General features: G+C 39.3%; 1 protein-coding gene across 1 annotated transcript; it reads right to left on the reverse strand.

The window, feature by feature from the left end:
- Positions 1-251: 251 nt before the first annotated feature.
- LOC146822311 (olfactory receptor 2D3-like) lies at positions 252-1193 on the reverse strand. The gene has a single exon (XM_085610037.1). The coding sequence runs from the start codon at positions 1191-1193 to the stop codon at positions 252-254; it is 942 nt and encodes a 313-aa protein (XP_085466163.1).
- Positions 1194-23256: the final 22063 nt, after the last annotated feature.

Raw genomic sequence — 23256 nt, forward strand, 5'->3', positions numbered from 1 at the left:
GAGAGTGCAGTCAAATAAGGTATGGGAAGTGGCAGCTGGGGTTGAAAGAGCATTTGGTTGGCTGAGAGTTGCTTCTGAGAATCTTTGTGGGCTGAAAGAAAACAGCTTTCTTTGATAATAAATATGAGAAGGTTTTATAAGACTGCACACTATAATGATATCGCACAAACATCAAATGTAAAATTAAAGTAACTTTCCACTCTTCTTGATTGCTGGTAGTGTGTGTGAGACTCTTGACTGTAAGCTGCATTTCAAGTTATCAAAGTATTCATGAGGTTCTGCAGAGCTACCTTTATTTCCTTGTTCCTAAAGCAGTAGATAACAGGGTTTAAAATTGGGGGTGCCACAGTATAGAACAGAGATACCATCTTTTCCTGACTTGTTGCATGTTTCTGAACTGGTTTCATGTACATGAAAATGGCGGTCCCATACACCATAGATACTACAATAAGGTGAGATGCACAGGTGGAGAAGGCTTTGTATCTGCCCGCCGTGGTATGGATTCTAAGGATGGCGATAATGATGTAGACATAGGAGACAAGAATGACAAAGCTGGGAATCAGCAGCACAATTATTCCACCTGAAAAAATCACCATCTGTGTTGTAAAGGTGTCTGTGCACACCATCTTTAGGAGTGTTATGACTTCACAAAAGAAATGGTCAATAACATTGCGACCACATAAAGGCAGCCTCAGGGTTAAACCTGTCACCAAGATTGCAAGATGAAAGCCATTTATCCAGCAAGCTGCAACCATTTTGATGCAAATAGATGAGTTCATAATGCTTGTGTAATGTAATGGGAAGCAAATGGCCACATAGCGATCGTAAGCCATGACCGAAAGGAAGACACTCTCGGTACATGCCAGAACTAAATATGCACACATCTGAGCTGCACATCCATAGAAGCTGATGCTCCATCTGTCCAGAAGAACATGGACTATGATGTTGGGGACAATGACAAATGAGTATGAAACATCCAGAACGGAGAGATTTGCCAGGAAGAAGTACATAGGAGTATGAAGCCGAGGTTCGTAGACACACAGTATGATCAGGACAATGTTTCCACTGATACTGGCCAAGAATATAAGTACGAACATCACAAAGAGAATGGTCTTTAACTGCGGAATGTCAGTAAATCCAGTCAAAAAGAACTCTGTCACAATGCTTCCATTCCATGGCTCCGTTGTATTCATTTCCTCTTACCTAAGGGAAGAAAGTAAATGCAACTCTTTATAAATAGTGTGCATATTTAGAAGAGACCCCTTAACTTCTGTTTGCAACATGCATTTCCAATAGGCGTCTGGGATGTATTTACCCTCCTAAAAACAAAAAACAATGTAATAAATGTCAGATGCTTCAGGCTTGCCTTGCTATAGGATTGTCATCTCAATAAAAAAAAAAGACGCAGAGCCCAATTTACAAAACATAACTCACACTTTTGAATAATTTATATTTTTGAGTATGTTTACTCCTTTTTAAAATATTCATAAAATCTGAGTGTAAGTTACCAGCAAGAAAATAGAGCAGTAAGTTCAGCACCATACATGTCCAACCACTGGTACTGCAATACTCTCTATAGAATCTAATGACGGATGGGAATCAAATAAACCCCCATAGGAAATAATGCTAACTTAAAGAAAATGTATTATTACATTAAAACATTTAAAACAGTTAAAAATATTTTTTTAATGTATGTTAAAAAATATGTCACTATCGTATATATTTAATATTTAACTATCAAATATGTTAATACCCTATCTTAATTTAAACATTAATATTAATGTAAAAATGTCATTAAAATATAACTAAATTAACTTTAATTAACTATAGCCATCACTTTTATTAATTATAAATGCATAATAAAGTTGTTTCCATATGTTGGAATTCATTTTTTAATTTAAACTTCAGAAACATTGTAATTGAATTTAATATATTTCCATTATTTAAAGATTTATTTCAAATTAAGTTAAAAGCACTGTTTCATATTTTTCTTGTGTATTTTGTTCCACATTTAAAATAAATATATAAAATTAATTTATATGAAGATTTAATATAAACAAAATAATATTTATTTTTGAGTGGAACTCATTTTTTAAATATTTCCTGTAGTTTACCATAGGGAGACTCTACAGTCAGGACGGGGATCTCCACATTGTAAAGCATAGGGAAAGTTATCTGTGTAAATCAGACCCTAAGTTCACATGTAGAAATCTTGACTTGGCGAATGCAATAAAAGTATTCGCCCTACACGAGTCCTTCAGCGCCAGCGAATTCCTCCCTCTCTGACCTTTTCCCACCAAAACCATCAGGTTTAGCAGGGCCTTGTATAGCCACTAACAGGCTTTGAAAGACTTGTGGATACAGCCTGTAACATGGCCCTGCATTTAGGGTATAGTGTAGAGAGTACTCTTTTGCAACAGTGCCCCAGTACCTTCTTCACCAAACTGAAGGTCCGCTGGTATGATTTACAGACAGGTGGACCTTAAGTGTGTCAACAACGAAATCCTGGTGTTTCCAGGCAGTGAAAACTGCAGCATGACCCCCACACCATGGGAGACAAATACCATTGTGTGGGGGGGTCATTGTTATTTTTATTTTCAAAAGCAAAATCCTGATTTGGAATTTTGTTTTTGAAAATGCAAAACCATGTTAAAAGTTTGATGGATGGTGCCATCATTTTAAGGTACTGTCCCTCAAACTTTTAAAATGTTGGCAAGAACTGCCATGATGACGGTTCTAGTCAATGTGAAGAAATGTCTACTGGGCTGGCGGGCATCTCTATAAATTTGGCAGCCAGATTAATGTACTCTACCATACCAGTAAATTTACCTCCATCCGCCAAAGTCTAAATCAGGCCATCCATCAGAAGTTAAAATGTTTGACTGGGATGAATCTGCTTTGTATCTGTGACCTGTGTGCCATTGTGATCCGCCTGAAATCATGCCTAGGTCCCAGTCAACCTCCAACACTGACTAGATTTTACTTTTTTTCTCTGTGCTTTTTGTTTTAAATATTGAAACTGTTGTATCTTTGGTTCCTGTTATTTGATTTTTGTTGTTTTGGTGTCATATTACTCATTGAATGTTTCTCTATATTTCAATTTGGTTGTGGGATATTCATTGTGTAGGGTTTTAAAATGTTAATTGTTTTGTTACTGTTAAATACGTTACACATTTTCCTAAGTTAAGCCTGTTCCGCTGTGCCATAGTTACTAGGAAGTTAAGCTCAGGCTTAAATCATGCAAAATGTGTTTTATCCTTAGAACTTTGTGGTCTTATTTCTTGTGGTGGACTTAAATCCACTCACATTAATAATCCACTATCTTACAAATGTGAATCCAGTTGGCTTTGTTAAAAGCTAACCAAGAACTCTAAATCTCAAATTCACCTACACTGCATAGAGAAAAGTCCTAATTGATGCTAAAATATTTTTTATCTGCAAAAATGATGAAGGACAAAAGTAGCAAGGTGAATCCTTTCTGATCTTTTAAAAAAAGGGAAACCTCTGATAAATTCCAGCAGATCCAATTAAAAATCACTGTCAAATATACCAACGCCCCCGTTACAAACTCCCCTTTGACTAGCAAACTCATTGGACCCACCATCTTGCCTGGAAAGGTCCTCAATGAAGATTAAGCAGTGCTTGTGAACTGCAGTGATCAGAACACCAGTTGAGAAATCTATCTTTTAACAAAGTAATAGCCTATTTTAGTTTTGGTGAGGTACGCCTTCGAGGCTAGGCGTCAATGATTTATTGGAAGTCGAGCTGTACACTATCAGAGCATTTTGGGTACAGTTGTATTAGTCAGTGACCGCAACTTAACAGCCCAACATATAAGACCCCTTAGCAGTAGCATTCTTTTAATTAAAAAGATGCATGTACAAAGGGCCCACCACTGAAGTTTACATTACAACATTACAGTTACAGCTTAAGTTAGCCATTATTCTCTCGTTCTAGAAAAGATTCTTGCTTGATCTAGATAATCTGTCAAATTTTAGGCCAATCTGCCTGCTACCTTACGCAGCAAAGTTGCTTAAATCAGCAGAGTTGTTCTAACTTCAGATTTTTGCTCCAACAATAGACTTCTCAACCCATGTGTGTCAGGCTTCTTCCCTTGAATTGATAGAGAGGAACTTGATAAGTCTAGATTGGAATGGTAGAAGCTGGCAGCAGTTGCAGCACTATGATTTTGCTAGATATCTCAGACGCATTCAATATTGTCAATCTTCAGCTGCTACGTAAATGAAAGCTCAATTGTCACATGAAAGTCTTTGCCCTTGATTAGATACAAGGGGGCCTATTCACAAGCTCCATGGTGCAGTATGTTTATTGGTACTTTAACAGTACTTCTAATGTACTACAACTCGATAGAATACACCTTTTTTTGGGCAGCCGCCACTATGCAGCTTGAGTGTTCCGGTCCAGGTTTTAGTTGCTGGCCTTCGAGCAGCGAGGAGCAGGGCAGGAGCAGAGCGACAGAGAGGCTGCGAATGGGTGTGAGCGTGAACGCGGCAAAACGCCGAAACACTGCCAAAGCCGCAGACGGTGAGCCGGGACTGGCTTGCCTCACCAGAGGTGAGGTGACCGACCCTCTGTATTGCGGTGGTGCTGCCAGGAGCCAAGTGGGTGAAGGATTGTTTAACGCGGAGCTGCGGGGCCACAGAGCCGAATAACAGTAAAGTCTATCTGTCCCACGGCAGGAGCCGCATCAGCCCCATATTAGAAAAGTTTGTGTGTGCCGCCGGGGTGCCACAGGGGTGCTGCCCGACATGGTGGGATCCGCGAAAGCTTGTTTAATGCGGCAGGAACCGCCCATCAGAAAGTTTGTTTAGCGCGGCAGGAGCCGCACATCAGAGAGTTTTTTCTGTGCCATGGTAGTGCTGCCTGGCACAGTGGGACCCGTGAAAGTTTAATGCGGAAGGAGCTGCATATATGAAAGGCTGTTTAACACGGCGGGAGCCGCATATAAGCTTATTAAACTTGCTGCTTGCAGCACTGCGCTGACAGCGGAGAAGCGAGGAAGCGAGCGAGGAATCCAGGAGGCCAGGTGACCTCTTCCCATTCCATTTCAAGCTGTTGCAAGCACCCCTCGATTGGAGAGAAGAAAGCGAGGAGCGGTTGCTTGTGGTGGAAGGAAGGGTGGAGACGGGCTCTTCTCTGACAGTTGGAGCCTGGTGCCTGGCGGTCTTGGCAGGTTGGTGGTGATAACTCAAGGGTGGGGAAGGGGCATCTTGACTTTCTCTTTCTTACAGTGCAGTGCAGAGAGGAAGATGGCACGCACTGCCTCCCAACCCTCCCCATCCTGCTTCTGAGCTGCACCAAAACTAGCAGAATAGAGTACTTTGTTCCGGTGTACTGGAGTACTAGAATTCACGTTGCCCTTGTGATATCTATGGTAAACATCTACATTTACATCTACACCTACATCTATAGTGACCAAAGAACAGCTATAACTGCAACTGTAACTGTAACTCAACTGAAAGTGGTGAGATGTGAGGCTTTAAGAAGTAGTTTTATATCCATACAATCCATACAACTAAGTGGGAAGTATGAGGTCGGGAAAGGAATGACCACCATTCCCCCCCATTAAAAGGAAAAAAACTACAATTTACAGCAATTCTAAACAAAATAAAAATAAAACAAGCAGGGGAAAACCAGGCTTCTAAAATGGCTATGATACATATATTTGGGAAAACAACAATGCTCCCGACAAAGTTTGACTTTATGAAGGACCCAGTGGGAGCAATGCTAACACAACAAGCTGACTCAAGAGGACTTCAAACACCAATCAAGCCAGTAAATGAATCAAGTGCAATATCCCAAAAGCATGATGTTCTGGAGGTTGACCATTACGGAAAGGAGCTAACTATAAAAATAAATAATGAATCTGACAATCAATGGGGCCAAATAACAGATCTAGAGATGTTAACAATTCCCATAACAGATCATGTGCAAGAAGATGACCCAATCGATACGAGAACACAGCATGGAGATTTCGAACACCCCTTAGTAACGAGGGCACCACTGCCAATCGAATTGCAGGTAAATGTAAAAAAAGCTACTATAACAGGTGACCCAACGAATCTGGTGCAGCCAAACCAAACCCTACAAGACAATTTAAAAGGGAAGGTTAGCCGAAAAATAACAAAAAAGGCCAATATGAATTTATCGAATCCCCTTCAAATCGACACTACGTCAGTATCTAAGGATGTAGAGCAAAATTCGGGTCATGAGAATATCAAGCAGACTAAAATATCTCAAAATAATATGGACGATTACATTATGAAATCGGATAGTCTGCAGCGATGGAATACACCATATCAAGAGGACGAACGTAATAAAAAGCTAGAATTTATCAAATTAGGAAAGAAAGACAAAGAATAGAATAAACAACACTCTTCTGTTAACAGCCAAAATCAGAATGCACATTGTGTGGTAAACTGGGATTCAGGATCAATATGGGATCTGTTCTTTAGAACCTCACAATTAATATTGGAAGCCCTGACTTATCAGTCAAATAAAATGGAGGTGCAGGTAGACCTTCTTAGCACTATGGCAACCTCAGTAGCGGGAATTGACCACAAGATAGATATGCTAAATAATCTGGTAATAAGAGCTCAGTCACAACCAATATCCTCATACACAGATTGTAGTTGTGCTCCACTGATCAACAAACTTGTTACGATTCCGGAAGTATTAAATACAATAACTGAAGACCTAAGAGGACATTTATTTACCCCCGGAAATAAAAATGGGACCACAATTGAAAACATTATGATCAACAAAACAGTAAAATATGAAAGTATCAAGGATTTAGTTGATGAAAAGAATGAAGCCCAACCAGGAAGAATTTCATTCGCCTCGGAAACACCACAGGAATACCAATTATCAAAAAGACAGAGAAATAAGCAACGGAAAGGAAGGAACAAAGTAACAAAAGCTTCAGAAATTGAATCTTCCCCTGAGATTGAGTTTTTAAAAAACAGGGAATAGCCTGCTGAATTCAAAAGGACCAACAAACGTAACTTCGAAACATGTTGACAAAGTTATAGAAGTAACAAAACCCCTCTATCATATGTTTAATGAAAAAATGTCCGGCGGAATGAATAAAACCATCAAAGACCCAGTAAATCATAAAAAATCAGATGACTTAGAAAGTAAGCAACACCATACGGACAGCACAAAAGCTAAGGAGACTAATACAAAAGTGAGAAACTAACTATCTCACAATGAAAAGACACAAATAAAATTTGACCAATCCACATTAACTGAAGATATTATAGCTACCATAAAAATCCAGAAGGAAAGTAAGACAGCACGAGAGTGCGTAACAGAAAGAATAAAAATTCCTAATACGTCAAATGCAATATCCCGGGTCAATCAATCAGTAAAATGACCTTCATGGACCCAGGAACCACTGAAACATTTAAGAGAACCAAAGGAGCAGGAGCTACTCAATTATTGTAATCCACTGCAAAAAGGCAAAATAAAAAAATCAGTTCAAAAGGAGGGAGGAGTCCAATCGATTTTTAAACTAGAAAATAAATCCAGGGGATACAATACAATCTAAATCAATCTAAATTACAAAATGAACAACTGACCCAAAGGTCAGAAGATTTTCAAATAATCTACCTACAAGAGACCTGGGCAAACAAACCCTTTAAATTAGAAGGCTCTAAGGGTTACTATATGTCCGCCACGAAAGCAAGCAAATTCGGCAGATCTTGTGGGGGACTGGCTACCTTTATTTCAACAGAAATAAAAATGGAAAGTGTGGAGGAAATACAAAATATAACCGGCTGTTTAATTGTAAAACTACGATATAAAGATAAACGGGCAAATAAAACACTCCTATTAATAAATGTATGTATACATCTGGATGGCAGTTCAAGAAAAGCAATGGTTAATAGTTTGTCAACTATAATACTGCAGCAACTGGAAAAGGACACGCAACCTGAGGTCATCATTACCAGCGATTTTAATATGAACATGTTATGGTCTTACGTGAGAGATGAAGAAATACAAGAACAGAACTACTTATGGACAATTCCAAGTCCCTGCCCCATATCGGACACTAGAGAAGAGAGGAAAGGGAAAATTGGAAAGAATTTTCTAAAAGATCTAGAATCCTTTGGTTTAAGGGTGCCAAAATGGACGTTTTCCACAAGATAGACCACCTGCCTGGACTTATCAAGCCTTGGGTAACACGTCACGAATAGACTACACAATAGTGCCATAAGAATTATTTCAAAAGATTTCAACCTTCCAGATCGGTGAAGCAAACGGAAGTGACCATAATCAACAAATAATTGAGTTAAAATTTAAACTGTGTAAGGCATGGAGAATATGTGACACTGCTGGAAGATATAAATACGGTAAACTATAAGAAACTCTATTGGACTGAAAGCACCAATGAATCGATCACAGCAGCATTGAAAATAACGTTTAAAATTTGTTTTGATGGAAAAGGTTCGCACGCTATTGAAAAATGGTCCCTCTTTACAAATAAATTAGTCCTAAGTCAGAAACAAAAAGTTAGTAATAAGGAGTGGAAGGGTATAAAATCAATGGCGCTGGTCAAACTGTCTTCGGAAAGTCACCTATTAAAAAAAGAGCGCAATAGAATCTTGAGATTGGTTAAGAAACACCCAGGGAATCAAATCTATGGAGATTAATTGAAGAAAATAAATGCAGAAGTAAGAAAACAAATTTGGAATGAGAAAATGCAAGAAAAAAAGCACTATGGACCAAGGCATTATATACCAGTAAAAAGAATAATGCAAGGTAGTTTTGGTCTTTAATTAACAACCTAAATATATCTAGCAGAGTAACTACATCCTCTGCCATCCTTGAGCCAGATTGGGTCAACTTCCTTTATTTACACCTAAACTCTAATACAAACACAAGCACGGAATGGAGTCCCGGCGTGAATCATTTAAGAAAGTCAGAGGATAAAAAGAATACTGACATTTCTATTACGGAAAGTCAAGTATCCAAATTTATAAAGAAACAGAGATCTGACGGCGCTCCCGGTCCAAATGGGATTCCAGCGGCCTTTTATAAAGAGAATGCTTTACTCTGGGCCAAAATACCAAACATTAGTATTTAATCAAGCGGTGCAAACATCAACCATCCCTTCCTCGTGGAGGGGTTCCATAATCTCACCTTTTTATAAGAGCGGTGAGTGGTCAAATCTTGCTAATTATAGACTAATAACACTGCTAGATATCGAAGCTAAGGTCTTCGCATCAGTTCTTCTGAAAGAACTAACAGAATGGACAGTGGAAAAGCATTTAATTCTTCACAACCAATCAGGTTTTATACAAGGACAATGCACGACAACGAATATTTTAATACTTGGAATGTTAACAGAAAAATATAAAGTGAAAAAACAATCGCTATATTTATGTTTCGTTGATTTTAAATCAGCTTTTGACTGTGTAGATAGACAAATCTTATGGAGGAACTTGGAAAATTACGGTATTAACGCTGGCCTTTTAAAAGCAATTCAATTATTATATACTGAGACTTGGACAAGGGTTCGATTAGGTAATGGCTCACAGCTTGAACAAGTGAAACATTATCTTCCACTATTAAAGGTTATAGAAGCACAATTAATACCCAGTCTCACTTATGGAATCGAAGTTCTTTGCGGCATGGATTCTGTACTTTTAAACAATGCTATAACAAAAACATTTAAAATTCTGTTTCGACTGCTGGGTAATGCATCAGCGGCCCAAATCCGACTGAAATTTGGCTTTTGTAATCAGCAAGTTGCGAGGATGAGCCAGTATGTAAAGGTATGGAAACAAATAAAAACTAATACTCTTAATCCAATGAGCTGCCTACTCTGGCAAGAAATGCAACAAAACCAAACTTCTAATTTTTATACATACCTTCAAACAGCACTAGAAGAACTATCTGCATACGAGATTTGGGAGATGTCTATAACACCATTATCTTTGAAAAAACTAATTAAGAGAGTAATAAAACATCTATCACTTCTAAAGATAAAGAGTTATTCATCAAAAGATCACGTGCCTGGATGATAATGAATGAATACACTACCCTCAAAGTGCAACCATATCTAGAAATTCCATTGACAATACAAACAAAGAACTTATTTATGACTGCAAGATATGGCAATTTGCCGGGTCTAATGCACGCTAAGCCATGGTTGAGATCAACTAAGCCAACCCCTTGCAGATTATGTAACCGATGGGAAGAAAATATTATACATTTGGTTTGCATATGTACATCATTGAAGGTTGAAAGAAAGAGTTATATAAAAACCTGTTTTAATGAAAGAGGGATACGATCATGCAGACAAGCTCTGTTAGCTTGTTTTAAGCTAATAGATATAGTAATGATTGCAAACTTCACTAAATGTATGATCCTTGTAAAGAAGAAGTTGGAATTTAATGAATCAAGCGTATTAGGAATGGAAGTTATTGATAGTTAGAGCAACATTTGCATATGAGACATTGCACAAAAGTAAAGAACTAATACCTGTAAATAATTGTTATTTTAATATTTGTAATAATGAATTGTAATAATGAAGAATTGAATTGCGTATCTAATGTATTTTATTAACTATCAGGTGTGGATACATTTTAATGATTGAGGACTGGTGATCTTCGAATTGTAAGATTTTAATTAATCATGCAATAAATAAATAATCTTTTTTAAGATAGAAAAAAAATTATCTTTTAATGTACTACAAAATGCTAATCACAAACCCACCTGTGGAGATCCACCGCTCATATCTTTTTCAGTGCATCTCCACCCTGCTGTGGATTCTCTGCCCTTGTAAGAATCCATGTAGTAGTAAATTTGGGAGAGGGGAGTGGATAGAAAATGTGAAATACTTAACCCAAAATGCAAGGGGTTAAGGGACAAGTAAGGTGGGCTTTAGAAAGGAAGGTGCACCCACCACAAAAGAGTAAGCCCATTACTATTCACAAACTGCACTTTTAGAGCTACTACAGCCAAAAATAACTCAAAACAGTCACAAATGTAGTCCTGATCAGGGCTAGAGTAAGTCTGGGAACACATATGATACTGTAAAACCCTCCTATAGAAAAAAAGTTGAATCCCTAGATTTCTCACAACACTTACAGGAGCAGGATGAAGGCACATTGACACAAGTCAAGAACTTTTCTTCCATTTATCAGTATTGAGGGGGGCAAAGCAGGAGCTCTGTTTTTGGAGGATTAACCATCAGAAAATTGAAAGACTTTTATCATCGAGTGATTGCCTGGCATTTGTTCAGGATGTCATAATTAGAGTCATATGTATAGATTTTCTGCTAGCATGAAATGGTGAAGATAAACCTTGTGTTATCTGCATACATTGGGAAACACACTTGTATTGATGTAACAACAAAGTGAGAAGATGTATGTATGGATTCAATAGCAGGGATCAGATGTTAAATTCTAGATAACACCAGAGTTTACCAACCTGGGTCTAGACCTAGAGAGGGAAGTGAAACATCCTAAACTCTGTTGGTAAAAAATGATTTAATCCCAAATGTCTGTCTGTTGTAAGGTTTTGGTGAGAATGACATGGTCAATGGTGTCGAACACCACAGAGAGGTCCAAAAGTAGAAGGTGCTGACACCATTGTTGTCTACCATTCTTCAAAGGTCACTTACAAATCAGAGCACTGCCAACTTTGTACTATTAATAGGGATAATGGCTTCCTGAAAGATATCTAATAACTTATTGTTCATGAAATCTCTGAAGTTGCTGGAATACAAGCTTTTCCAATAGTTTGGCAAGATAGTCCATTGTATTAAGTCTAATATCATTCACAGAAATATCAAGATCCTATACTTACTTTAAAAAAGCTACACAAAAAAAATCAATGTTAAAAATGTCCATTATAACATATTTCAAAAACACAACTGTTAGACTTGGCATCTTTTGGCGTGTTTCCCCTGAGTTTTTGCTTTCTGACCTCCCGGTTTAGACTCTGTTTTGCTGGCATAGTGGTTCTCCACACTTTTGTCACTGCTGATCAGTGGTTAAGTGCAAGTGCTCCTGTTGTAAATTGTGTTATGGATTGGTGTTTCCATGATTGGATACTTGATTTAATTGTTAGTCCCTAGTAAAGTGCATTGAGTGTGCCAGGACCTGTAAATCAAATGCTACTAGTGGGCCTGCAGCACTAATTGTGCCACCCACGTGAGTAGCCCTGAAAAGGTAACTCAGACCTGCCATTGCAGAGTCTGCGTGCAGTTTGTAACTGCCATGTCGACTTGGCCAGTGCACACACTTGCCAGTCCCTAACCTTCCCTTTTCCTACATGTCAGCCACCCCTAAGGTAGGCCCAAGGTACCCCTGTGGGCAGGGTGCAGTGTATGTGACAGGTAGGACATGCCCTGGTGTGTATGGCATGTCCAGATAGTGAATTACAGCCAATTTCGTTTTTCACTATTGCAAGGCTAACTGTACCCCATAGGACAGAATGGGGAGTTTGTTTATGACATCTTATAAACATAACTGGCCTGGGGCGTTAGGTAGGAAAACAAGGGTTAGGATGCCTGAACTCAGAATCTAAAGATGCATCTTTTAGTGAAGGTGATTTTTACATTCTGTGTTTGAAATACCACTTTTAGAAGGTAAGTATTTTCTTGCTCAGTCATCCTGTATCTCTCTTCTGGAATGTGGATTGCCTGTCTGGGTTTTGGATGACAGAAGGCTGGGGAGCAGGAGTGGCTTCAGAAAGTCTAGGTGGGTCAGGAAAGGGCTGAACAGACCTGGGCTGCATTTGGGGAAGGGGGAGGAGATTTCCTTGCAGGTCTTTCTGACACCATAGCTGGCCCACGAGACCGCGGTCAGCTAGAACTGTTTGGATTTGTTTACTCACGATGCCAGGATAGCCCTGGATAGAGCTATTGACATCAAGGAACTGTATTGGGGATTTTTATCGTTTTTGGTCTCGTCTTAAGTATATAAAAATATTGTATATTTTTTTAAACTGGTGTGGTGTACTTTTGTAGTGCTTACACTGTATTACTGTTGGTTATGTGCAAATGCTTTACACACTGCCTTTGAGATAAGCCTGATTGCTCATGCCAAGCTACCAAGGGGATGAGCAGGGGTTATTTTAGGTGTGTAACTCCCTTATCCTGACTAGGAAGAAGGGTCCTTATTTAGATAAAGGTGCAAACCCTTGCCAACTAGAGACCCCTATTTCTAACAATAACTATCGGAAACAAAAATATTGACACTTATAATTAACAATAGACAATGTCAAAAATGTTGAGACCAACAATATCGACAACATAAATATTGTAAAATTAAATACCACCCAGCAATAAAAAATACCAAAAACACAACTTTATAAATATACATACAGAAAAAAGATATACCACAATAAGACATTAAATATAATGTTTTCCTTACAAAAAAATACATTTAGCCAATATCAACATAAAACTGCTTTAAATTATAGTACATGTAGTGTATATGTACATCACACTAAAATATATCATACATTTATAATCATAGACAATATAACTTTTGTAAGACACAATTAATACATTTAATATTAAATAAAATAAGTTATCCCCAAATGCACCATAAAAATATATTAATTGGTGTTTTTCAAATACGGATATAGACAAAATAATGAAAAGGCTGCTAAAACAACCAATACTATGAATTATAAAAGCAACAGTAATTTCAGTTGAAAAGTAACTTACTAATGCTAAACACTTAAAGAGGAGGAAATTCTTCCAGATTTTCCCTGTAACAGAGAAGCCTGAAACATATATGCCCATACATTAAATTATCTAAGTAATACATATTAAAATAACATCACTTTTAAGCAATATTTCCTAATAAACAATTACTATTATTATTATTATTAAGGGGCATTTATAGAGCGCCTGGTTACGCAAACTGCGTGTCCTACCCACTCTTACAGTTTACCCTTTTCTAAAGATTATTGCCTCTTTAAACAAATGTCATCAAGAAACACACAGCAAAAATGACAACAAAAGTACGTATATATCTACAAAACTACTTTAAATTCAATAAAACAGCAAAAATTACAACTCCAATTAACCTAAATCTCCCTGACCAACAAAAATACAAAATGCATTATAAATATACTACCCTTTCTATTCCAACAGACAAAAGTACCTACCACAAAAAGAAGATTGCCAAATACACTTTTTCCAACTGCAGAAAACTTCCAAAAAGAAGATACAAGTGAGTTTTCAAAAAATGAAAATGTATATTAAACTGTTAATTGTTGAAAACATTTATTAATAAATATTTTCTATATCCATTTAATAATAGTACATAAAGAGATAATGACAGAAGGTGCAAAATATATAAGATCACAACTGGGGAAACTTTTACTGTTTTACAAGGGATATTTCTACAGTCAAGAAAATGCTTCTAATCAGCATAATAATTGGAAACCACCAACCCAATATAACAGAAGTAGAAGCAAGAGAAGTATTAGAAATAATAAGTGAATCAGGCACTAGCTACCAAGTACCTACAGCACAAATCTGTAAAGATATACTACCCCATGTACCAGAACATATAACAGGACAGTTACCTCCCATACCCACCTTAAAACACCTTATAACCAGAACCAAAAAGGCCACCAGTGAAACCCCACCTGCTCATAAAATATTTAGAGATATAAATATACCACCAGAGCTTGCAGTAACCAGGACACGACAAACCTATACTTATACTTGCTACCGCTACAAACCTATTAAAGCTAGCCCATTGTCAAACATAGATGATGGGTGGCACATAAAAAATGTGTCCCAAACCATTCCATCAACTTTTCACTAAGCCTGGGCGGAGTTTGCAGAGTTGCTGTATGCAGAGTTCCACGGAGTTGAGCAAAAACTCCATGGAACTCTGCTCCGCGCCTCCACCGCCCTAATCAAATATATATTTTTTTACAATAAATAAGATATAAAAAAATACACATACCTTATATGTGGCGTCTTTGGGCTGCCCGCCTCCTCTCGCCGTGATCTCTGCCAACCTCTATGTCAAGAATGCAGAAAACTACTGGATGATCAACGCAATTATAAACGATTGCAGAGAGATCCCACAGGAGACCTTAAATTGAATATATCAACAATGATCAAGACAGCGGCGTAAGAGGGGTGGATCACGACAGCAGAAGCAGCCTTTTTGGTAGAACCCAACCCTAAAATTCCCTATTTCTATATTCTACCAAAAGTGCACAAGAATGTGAACCCACCACCGGGAAGACCAATTGTTTCCGGAATTGGTTCAATTCTGGAACCACTGTCAAAATTCATAGACCATTTTTTAAGGCCCATTGTCCACAAGATGCCGTCATACCTGAAAGATACCCGAGACATTCTCAACAATCTCCAGCTGATACCATACAATGTATCCACAGATTTATTGATTACACTAGATGTGGAGGCGCTGTACACCAGCATCCCACAAGAAGCTTCCCTACGAGTAATCGAAGTCCTGTTAAGGAATGAAGAATGGACATCCATCACTCCCATACAGTTCATCATTGACTGTGCGAGACTGGCACTTACCAAAAACTACTTTGAGTATGAGGGTGATTTTTTCTTACAGACTCATGGCACTTCCATGGGCATGACCTGTGCACCTAGTATAGCATGTCTATATGTCCATGATTTTGAAACCAAATTTATCTACACCGACATCAACCCGTATGTTGAGAACATGCCGGTGTGGAAGCGATACATTGATGACATCTTCCTTATATGGAAAGGTAACGAAGCAACAGCAGAAGACTTTCTGAACTGGTTGAATACAAGAGACCAATATCTCAAGTTCACTATGACAGTAAAAAGACATTGGATTACCTTCCTTGATCTAAAAATCTGGCCCGATACAGGCATATTGAAAACAGAGGTTTTTTATAAACCTACAGATGTTAACAACTTATTGAGGTATGATAGCTTTCATCCGAAAACCTTAAAAGACAACCTACCAGTAGGACAATTCCTGAGACTACGCAGGAATTGCACAGATAAGGAAACATACATGGTACACGCTAAGAAATTATCCCAGAAATTATATTCTAAGCAGTACCCACCACGGCTAATCAAACATGCTAACAAGAGGGCAAGTAACAACCCAAGGGAAGCTCTACTGGAATCTCATCCCAAACCCGAAAATACACGACCAGTGTGCGTCACCACGTTTGGCACTGAATCCAACAAACTAAAGGGGATCATATCAAGACACTGGAAGACCCTAAACTCAGGAACTCTGAATTTACCTAAGCCCCTTTTCGCATTCAAACGCGGCAAATCCCTACGGGACTCAATAGTACACACCCGCCCCAAAAAGAAGACAGGAACTAGATGTAACTCTAATACACTATGGGATTTACCCGAAGTTGTAGGACACTTTCCGTGTGGATGCTGTAATGTGTGCACCCTAACAAAAGCAAGTAAAACCATCGACTTGGGGCTTCAAACACCTTGGGAACAAAGGTCGTTCTCGAATTGCAATAGCCAAAATGTGGTATACATCATGACCTGTAAATGTAATCTAAGGTATATTGGTATGACCTCACGTAAAGTCAAAACACGACTGAATGAACATCGCAGTACTTTCCGATGCGGCAAAACTGTCACTAAGATGATGCGACATTTCCAAACGCTGAGACACAGTGAGAACGATTTCACTTGGTCAATTATTGAAAGATTGCCCAACCAATGCAATGAGAAACAACTATTGAAAGCAGAACAACGATGGATCTATCGGTTGTCAAGTGTCAGCAATGGATTAAATGAAGAAATTCCATGGACCATGTTAACATGAGCAGGGCCATACATACAACTTGAACTTCATTGATATCTAGGAACATTGACTAATGTCCATTTTGAACCATCAAGCTCTGAAATGTCGAATACATAATTCACTGGAGATAGAGACTCACAAAGAGATATTATTTATCATCATTAGACTCAATCAGGGGTGTAGATGCGATATTGCCACATGAGTCTAGAACAAGTACAGACTGCATGATATGCAAACTATATCGAGGTAACCAAAGATCGATTCCTGACATAGGATAAACCCTCAGTCGACCAGGGAACTACCCTTCCTTACATTGTTAGTAGTTACATTTAACGATTTGAAGGATGGCCATTCTCTCTCTCTCTTCCCCCACATATGCATACTATAACATACGTATGAAAATAGCAGATGGGACACGGGCACTGATTGGCATCCCCTATCGGGAGCTCCGTACTGAGCATCTGGCTGTAAGTGGTCGTGAACATGACCTCAAATAACGCGGATACATTTCCCCGTTATGTTCTCACTAAAGTACACTTATGCTAATGCTAACTTTACAGCCTACATTTCCCAAAAATCCTCCTCGGATACGTCACACTACTGAGACCCGAGTAGCTGTAGGTATGCACGCCCTTCCGCCTATCCCCGTGACAGTCTGTACCCAATCACACTACACGCTGTTTACGCTACGCGGAAGACAGACGGAAACTACCAACCACTTTAAAAACATAACGCACATACTAGATTCCACCGGCGGCGGGCAGTGAATACCACAGGTGTATCTACGGAGACCGATCTTTGACAAAGTAAGATGCAACTGATTAGATCGTATGTCTGCTCGCTTTTAAGAAAAGTGTATGTGCTGGTGTCTCTGAGCATCACTACAATATATAGTATGGTTGATTTACGAACGCGTATTGTTTAACTTGTTCACGCTAACATCAGCTCCCTGTCCAAACTATTGACGATGGGGACCGGGTTAAACAAACAGGGTACTACGGGCAAATAAGTTCTATCATTCACTAAACGGACCTCGTACCACGTTAAGATTCGAGTGTAACAGAGACCGGCACTTGAGAACGTGTTATACACTACCACATAGACCGTAAGGCTCTTAATCTGCATAGTATAAGTGATACATGACAAGTAGGTGCAGCTTCATACACAGAACGTTTGAGAAATACGTGTAAAAATACGTGCACCCTTGATGCTTTGTATTATACCTCTAGTGTGTGACTACAAGATGGCTCCAACGCTCATGTGACCCGCATGGTGCAATTTAGCACCAACCAGTAGGTGAGAAGGTTTATCTGCTCAATATAGCCTCAGCTGTTGATAAGAATTGTAGATGTGGGAAAGGATATCGGTTTCACACTCCGTGCACCGTTAAAATTCTCCCGACTCGTGCCCCCACCTTTTTGATATGAAACACGGGGTGCACAAATAATCACATTGTTACTACCCCCGACACGACTCAGATAACTATTGTGAGAGTTATAGGTCCGCTTGGTCACGGGTAGAGAGTTTTTTATTTAGTCACTTTCAAGTTAGAGATACGTACTTGACACTAATAAACATAATGGAATAGACGTCACCTCACCAACCACGGGTGGAGTGAGATATCCACATAGAGTTGAATTATACATGTCACTATGGGTGTGATTTCCACACAGAGTTCCAACACGATTTTGACAGTATTTCTCTTCTTCCAGAAAATCTACTGGATTCTAATTGTAGGTGAGTGCAATAGGCCTCATTGTTTATCTGGGTTTGCATGTAGCACATGACAAAACTTGAGTCAGGGAAACCATCGACTACAATTGACAGCCCTGAAGAAGGCCCCAGACCCTTGTGGGCTCTATGCGCGGGCCGAAACATTTTGGCATATGAAGCGGGTATATTTGAGACAATAATTTCAAAACAACCCCATTATAACATTGTTTTTTAATTGGTACCCCAGGTACCCCAAGAATAAAGTTTCGCTATAGGGGTATACCCGGAGGTATTTTTAGTATTCATTATTAAACTGGTTCCCTGCATAACCAGAGAAAAATTTATACAAGAACTCCCATTACATCTTTTGGTTGAGTCCGCCCAGGTAGTACCATCTTACCTGGGTGTGGAAAGACGCCAATGATGAAGCATGTCACTATTCAGTGAGTGAGGCGTCTTCTTCAATATCTTTGGATATCCCATCATTTCCCATGGTTATGTTTAACGATAACATCTGTTATATAGGACGATCCGGGTCAATTCACAATTGACCCCACACACCTATTGAACCGACACCGGGGATATAGGCATCAGCAGTTGCTTCTGTGATATTCTATTGATGGGGAAGTGCAACTGCCTTGCTTCTCTCACTCTCTTAAGTGTTGCAAGAACCTCTATGTCATACCACGATGTACGTATGACATAGGGGTTTGCAGAGATCACGGCGAGAGGAGGCGGTCAGCCCAGAGACGCCACATATAAGGTATGTGTATTTTTTTATGTATTTAATTTATATATATATATATATGTAAAACAATTATTTTAAATTGTCTTAAATATATATTAAATGATATTGAAACATTTACAACATTATTTACTATATGCTAGTATAAAAATGAATATAAATATCTTTCCAAAAAATGTAAGAACTGTACAATACTTAAAAATGTAAACGTATATTACTGAAAAATTTAACTCAAAAACACTTTTTGTGTGTCTGTTTAACAAAATCAAACTATTGGCCCGATTACAAGTTTAAAGGTCTTACCACCTGACCCCCACAGCCTATAGACGACCTCTCTGCCGGCGGTCATCCGCTCGGCATATTACAAGTTGTGCAGCCTGAACTGCTGACCGCGTCAATGTCGCAGTTCCCGTCAGGGTAGCAGCTGTCTCCAATGTTGCAGATGCATACACCGACACTGTCAAGACCTTGGTTTCTCACTGAAAACACAGTCGTATTGGCGGTCTCCTAGTGGCGGTTACCCAATGGCAGTAGACTGCCGCGGTACGCTTGCAGCAAAGCATCAAACAGTGACCATTGAATGAATCCAAAACCTACACAGTTGGTGTCCTTCGGCCAAGTGGACACTCATGAAAAATAACACTATAAAACACAACGCATCCTTGACCATGATCCTTTGCCTGCAACACACAAGACAGTACACATAATTGACACCATTGTGAGCTAAAGCATTCCATTTTTCATCTTTCATTATCCCATTTAGCACTCTCGACATCCTTTAAATGTATTGTTTCACTAAATCACCAGTATCCCTTGTGTTTATTTACCTATCATTTTGTCACTCCTATTTTTTTCATAGTCGTGCATCGCCCCAAAATCCATGGGCCCGATTCACAGAACTAACTTAAGACAAAATCCTAAACTTACTACCATTTTTGTATTCACAGAAGACACTTACTCATTTTGGTATTCACAGAAGACACTTACTCACTTCGGTATTCACAGAAGTTAGGAGTCCTAACTTTAGGACTCCTAAATGCCTTCTGTGAATACCGAAAGTCTTAAAATTAGGATTTTTCTCAGTTTAGGAGCCCTAAAGTTAGGACTCCTAACTTTACGACTACTAAACTGAGAAAAATCCTAATTTTAAGGCTTTCGGTATTCTCAGAAGGCATTTAGGAGTCCTAAAGTTAGGAGTCCTAACTTTACTACTACTAAATTGAGAAAAATCCTAATATTAAGACTTTAGGTATTCACAGAAGGCATTTAGGAGTCCTAAAGTTAGGAGTCCTAACTATACTACTACTAAACTGAGAAAAATCCTAATTTTAAGGCTTTCGGTATTCACAGAAGGCATTAAGGAGTCCTAAAGATAGGACTCCTAACTTTTGTGAATACCGAAATGAGTAAGTGCCTTCTGTGAATACCAAAATGAGTAAGTGCCTTCTGTGAATACCAAAATGGAAGTAAGTTTAGGATTTTGTCTTAAGTTAGTTCTGTGAATCGGGCCCCATGTTTCACAGAGGCTGAGTTGACAGTCATGGTGGATGAAATAATTAGAGTAGAACCACACATTTTTGGATCCCTAGTCCAACATACTCCTCTCAGTAGGAAAATGCAAATGTGGGAGAGGATAGTCGACAAAATAAATGCTGATGGAATCACCCTGCGCACAATGGATATAATTAGGAAGAGGTGGCACGACCTGGGGTTGACGAAGTGCACCCTGGCCTCCAAGCACCAACTGGAGGCCGAGAGGAATGGCGATGGCCATCTCAGTGGCCTATTACAACTATTTTCCTGACAGGAGAAGGTCTTGGCCACTCTGCATACTGAGGGCATGACAGAAATACCTGGGGAGTTGAGTCTGGTAAGTTACACATTAACAACTGTCACAATACCTTAACGTCCTGTTACCTCTCAATTCTGCTAATGCTATTGTCCTGTCTATCTACTTTCCTGCCACGCAATCCACAAAGTATCAGAAGTGTTGGTTTTGTTCTGGGAACTGAGTTCACTTTGTTTCCGCCCCGGCCTATCCCCCCCCCGCTATTCCTGTGGATCAGTAGGGTCCTCCCCAGGGGAGCTCGTACTGTTGGCTTGACTTTTGCTGCCTTGTGGATTTGTTTGTTGTTTCTTATATAAAAATGGAACCGCCATTTGGGGGGTCCGGACGGTGTGGCCGCCAACGCTTCTTTCAACTCCTGTGATCTCTCTCACGCTACAGCGTGTGTTTACCAACTGTATTTTATGCTCTTACTGTTTGCTAGCGGCCGGCCCGAAGGTTGTAGGCCCATCTTTGTATATCTTTTGCATTCTGTAATAAAGGTTTAAAAAAAAAAAAAGAAGTGTTGGTTTTGTCAGTATTAATGTTGAATGTTGCATATAAGATCACCTGTATCATCTCCATTACATGCCACATGTTGAAGTGCCGTTTGTAAGTCTATAAATAGAAAATTATCATCCACAACCCATCATATGTGTAAAAATTGAAAAGTATGGACTATCCCAAATGCATGTTGCCAACATCTAAGTAACAAAAATGTGGCTTTTGATATCACACTTCTAACAATAACATTGTTCTCTATTTCTCAACAGGTTAATCGGGCACAACAACCTTGCCAGAGCTTGGACACCGAACAGACTCCTGCTCCACCCCAGGACAAAGCCCTCAGCAATGACAACACTCCTGGAGATGTGGACATGGATGACAGTCCTGGCCTATCAGGTCAGCCTGAATAGACAGCAAGAGTGGGGCTCACTGTGCCTATAACAACACCTCCCACCCCAGCTGCAAAAACACAGCCAACCCCTGCACCCTCAACCTGTGTACCTAACACAGTCAGTACACTCTTGTGCCCACCAGTCCTGGATTCTGAGGTGGCTATCACCACCCCAGTCACTGAGGAACCCAAACCAGTGGGAGGGTGCAGCCTGTGCCAAGAGCACAGGTCCAATAGGATAGGGTTTGTAGGAGGGTAACTATGGGCCCACTGACACCCTGGGCACTATCACCCAAGTCCTGGGAGTCTACCAGGAATCCCAAGGTGTAATGAGCCAAGTACTTAATGAAATCCGGTAAATGAAGCAGCTGCAGAGGGACACATACGAGAAGGTGGCCGGCATCAACCCCAACCTGGCTTCCTGGGGTGCTGCGGGAAATACACACCACCCTTTGCAGAACTTTTCCACTTGCATCTACCCCTTCCCATGGTCCAAGTACATCTAGGCTATCAACATCTGCTGCAGCCACACAAGTTAGGCCCTCTCAGAGGAAGACAGGTCTGCAGACTCTCCTGTCTCAGCAGCAGCGGATCCCCTTTCCCCAAACAGAGGGAACATACAGACCAAAATCCAGGAGGTTGGAATGCAAGACACCCACCAACAGCAGTAAGAAACCTTGTCCCTAATTTCCTCCTTTGTGAGCAACACCTTCACTTTGTGGACTTTTCCTGGACACTTTTTCATTTCTGATGGGAGTTGTATGTTGGACTTTGGACTCTACAACAATGGTTTAATTCACCATGACTGACTACTTCACTTTTGATATTCCCTGTTTAATTTTGTACACTCGTTTGATATTATCCTTGTTCATTTCAATAAATACACAAGTCAACAAATCATTGTCTCCTGTTGTAACTCTCACATCTACTAATGTATATGTACTACCATATGATCTTTACAATGCCAACACAAGGTACTTTTGTACCCATGGATATGTTGTATGTAAACAATTTTTAACTCTGAATCACTACCATGTTAGAACAACACATACATACAAGTAGCTGGTCTTCTATCAGCGTTCTTCCATTTTTACAATCATAGGCTAACATGCTGTCAGAAACCTATCAAATAAGAGATGACCCAATTATTCTGTGTCAGTGATCACATATTCAGTTGCAGACCTTTACAACATTGAATAAAGGGATACATCAGATAATATCCTTTTTAATAGGCAACATAAAAATAGTTACATCATCAAGTGAAGCCATATTGCCT

This window comes from Triturus cristatus, chromosome 6 (assembly GCF_964204655.1).
Source record: "Triturus cristatus chromosome 6, aTriCri1.1, whole genome shotgun sequence".
Taxonomy (NCBI): domain Eukaryota; kingdom Metazoa; phylum Chordata; class Amphibia; order Caudata; family Salamandridae; genus Triturus; species Triturus cristatus.

What these genes read in the sequence shown, in the direction of transcription:
- LOC146822311 (XM_085610037.1), bottom strand. Translation starts at nt 1,193, where the DNA reads ATGAATACAACGGAGCCATGGAATGGAAGCATTGTGACAGAGTTCTTT.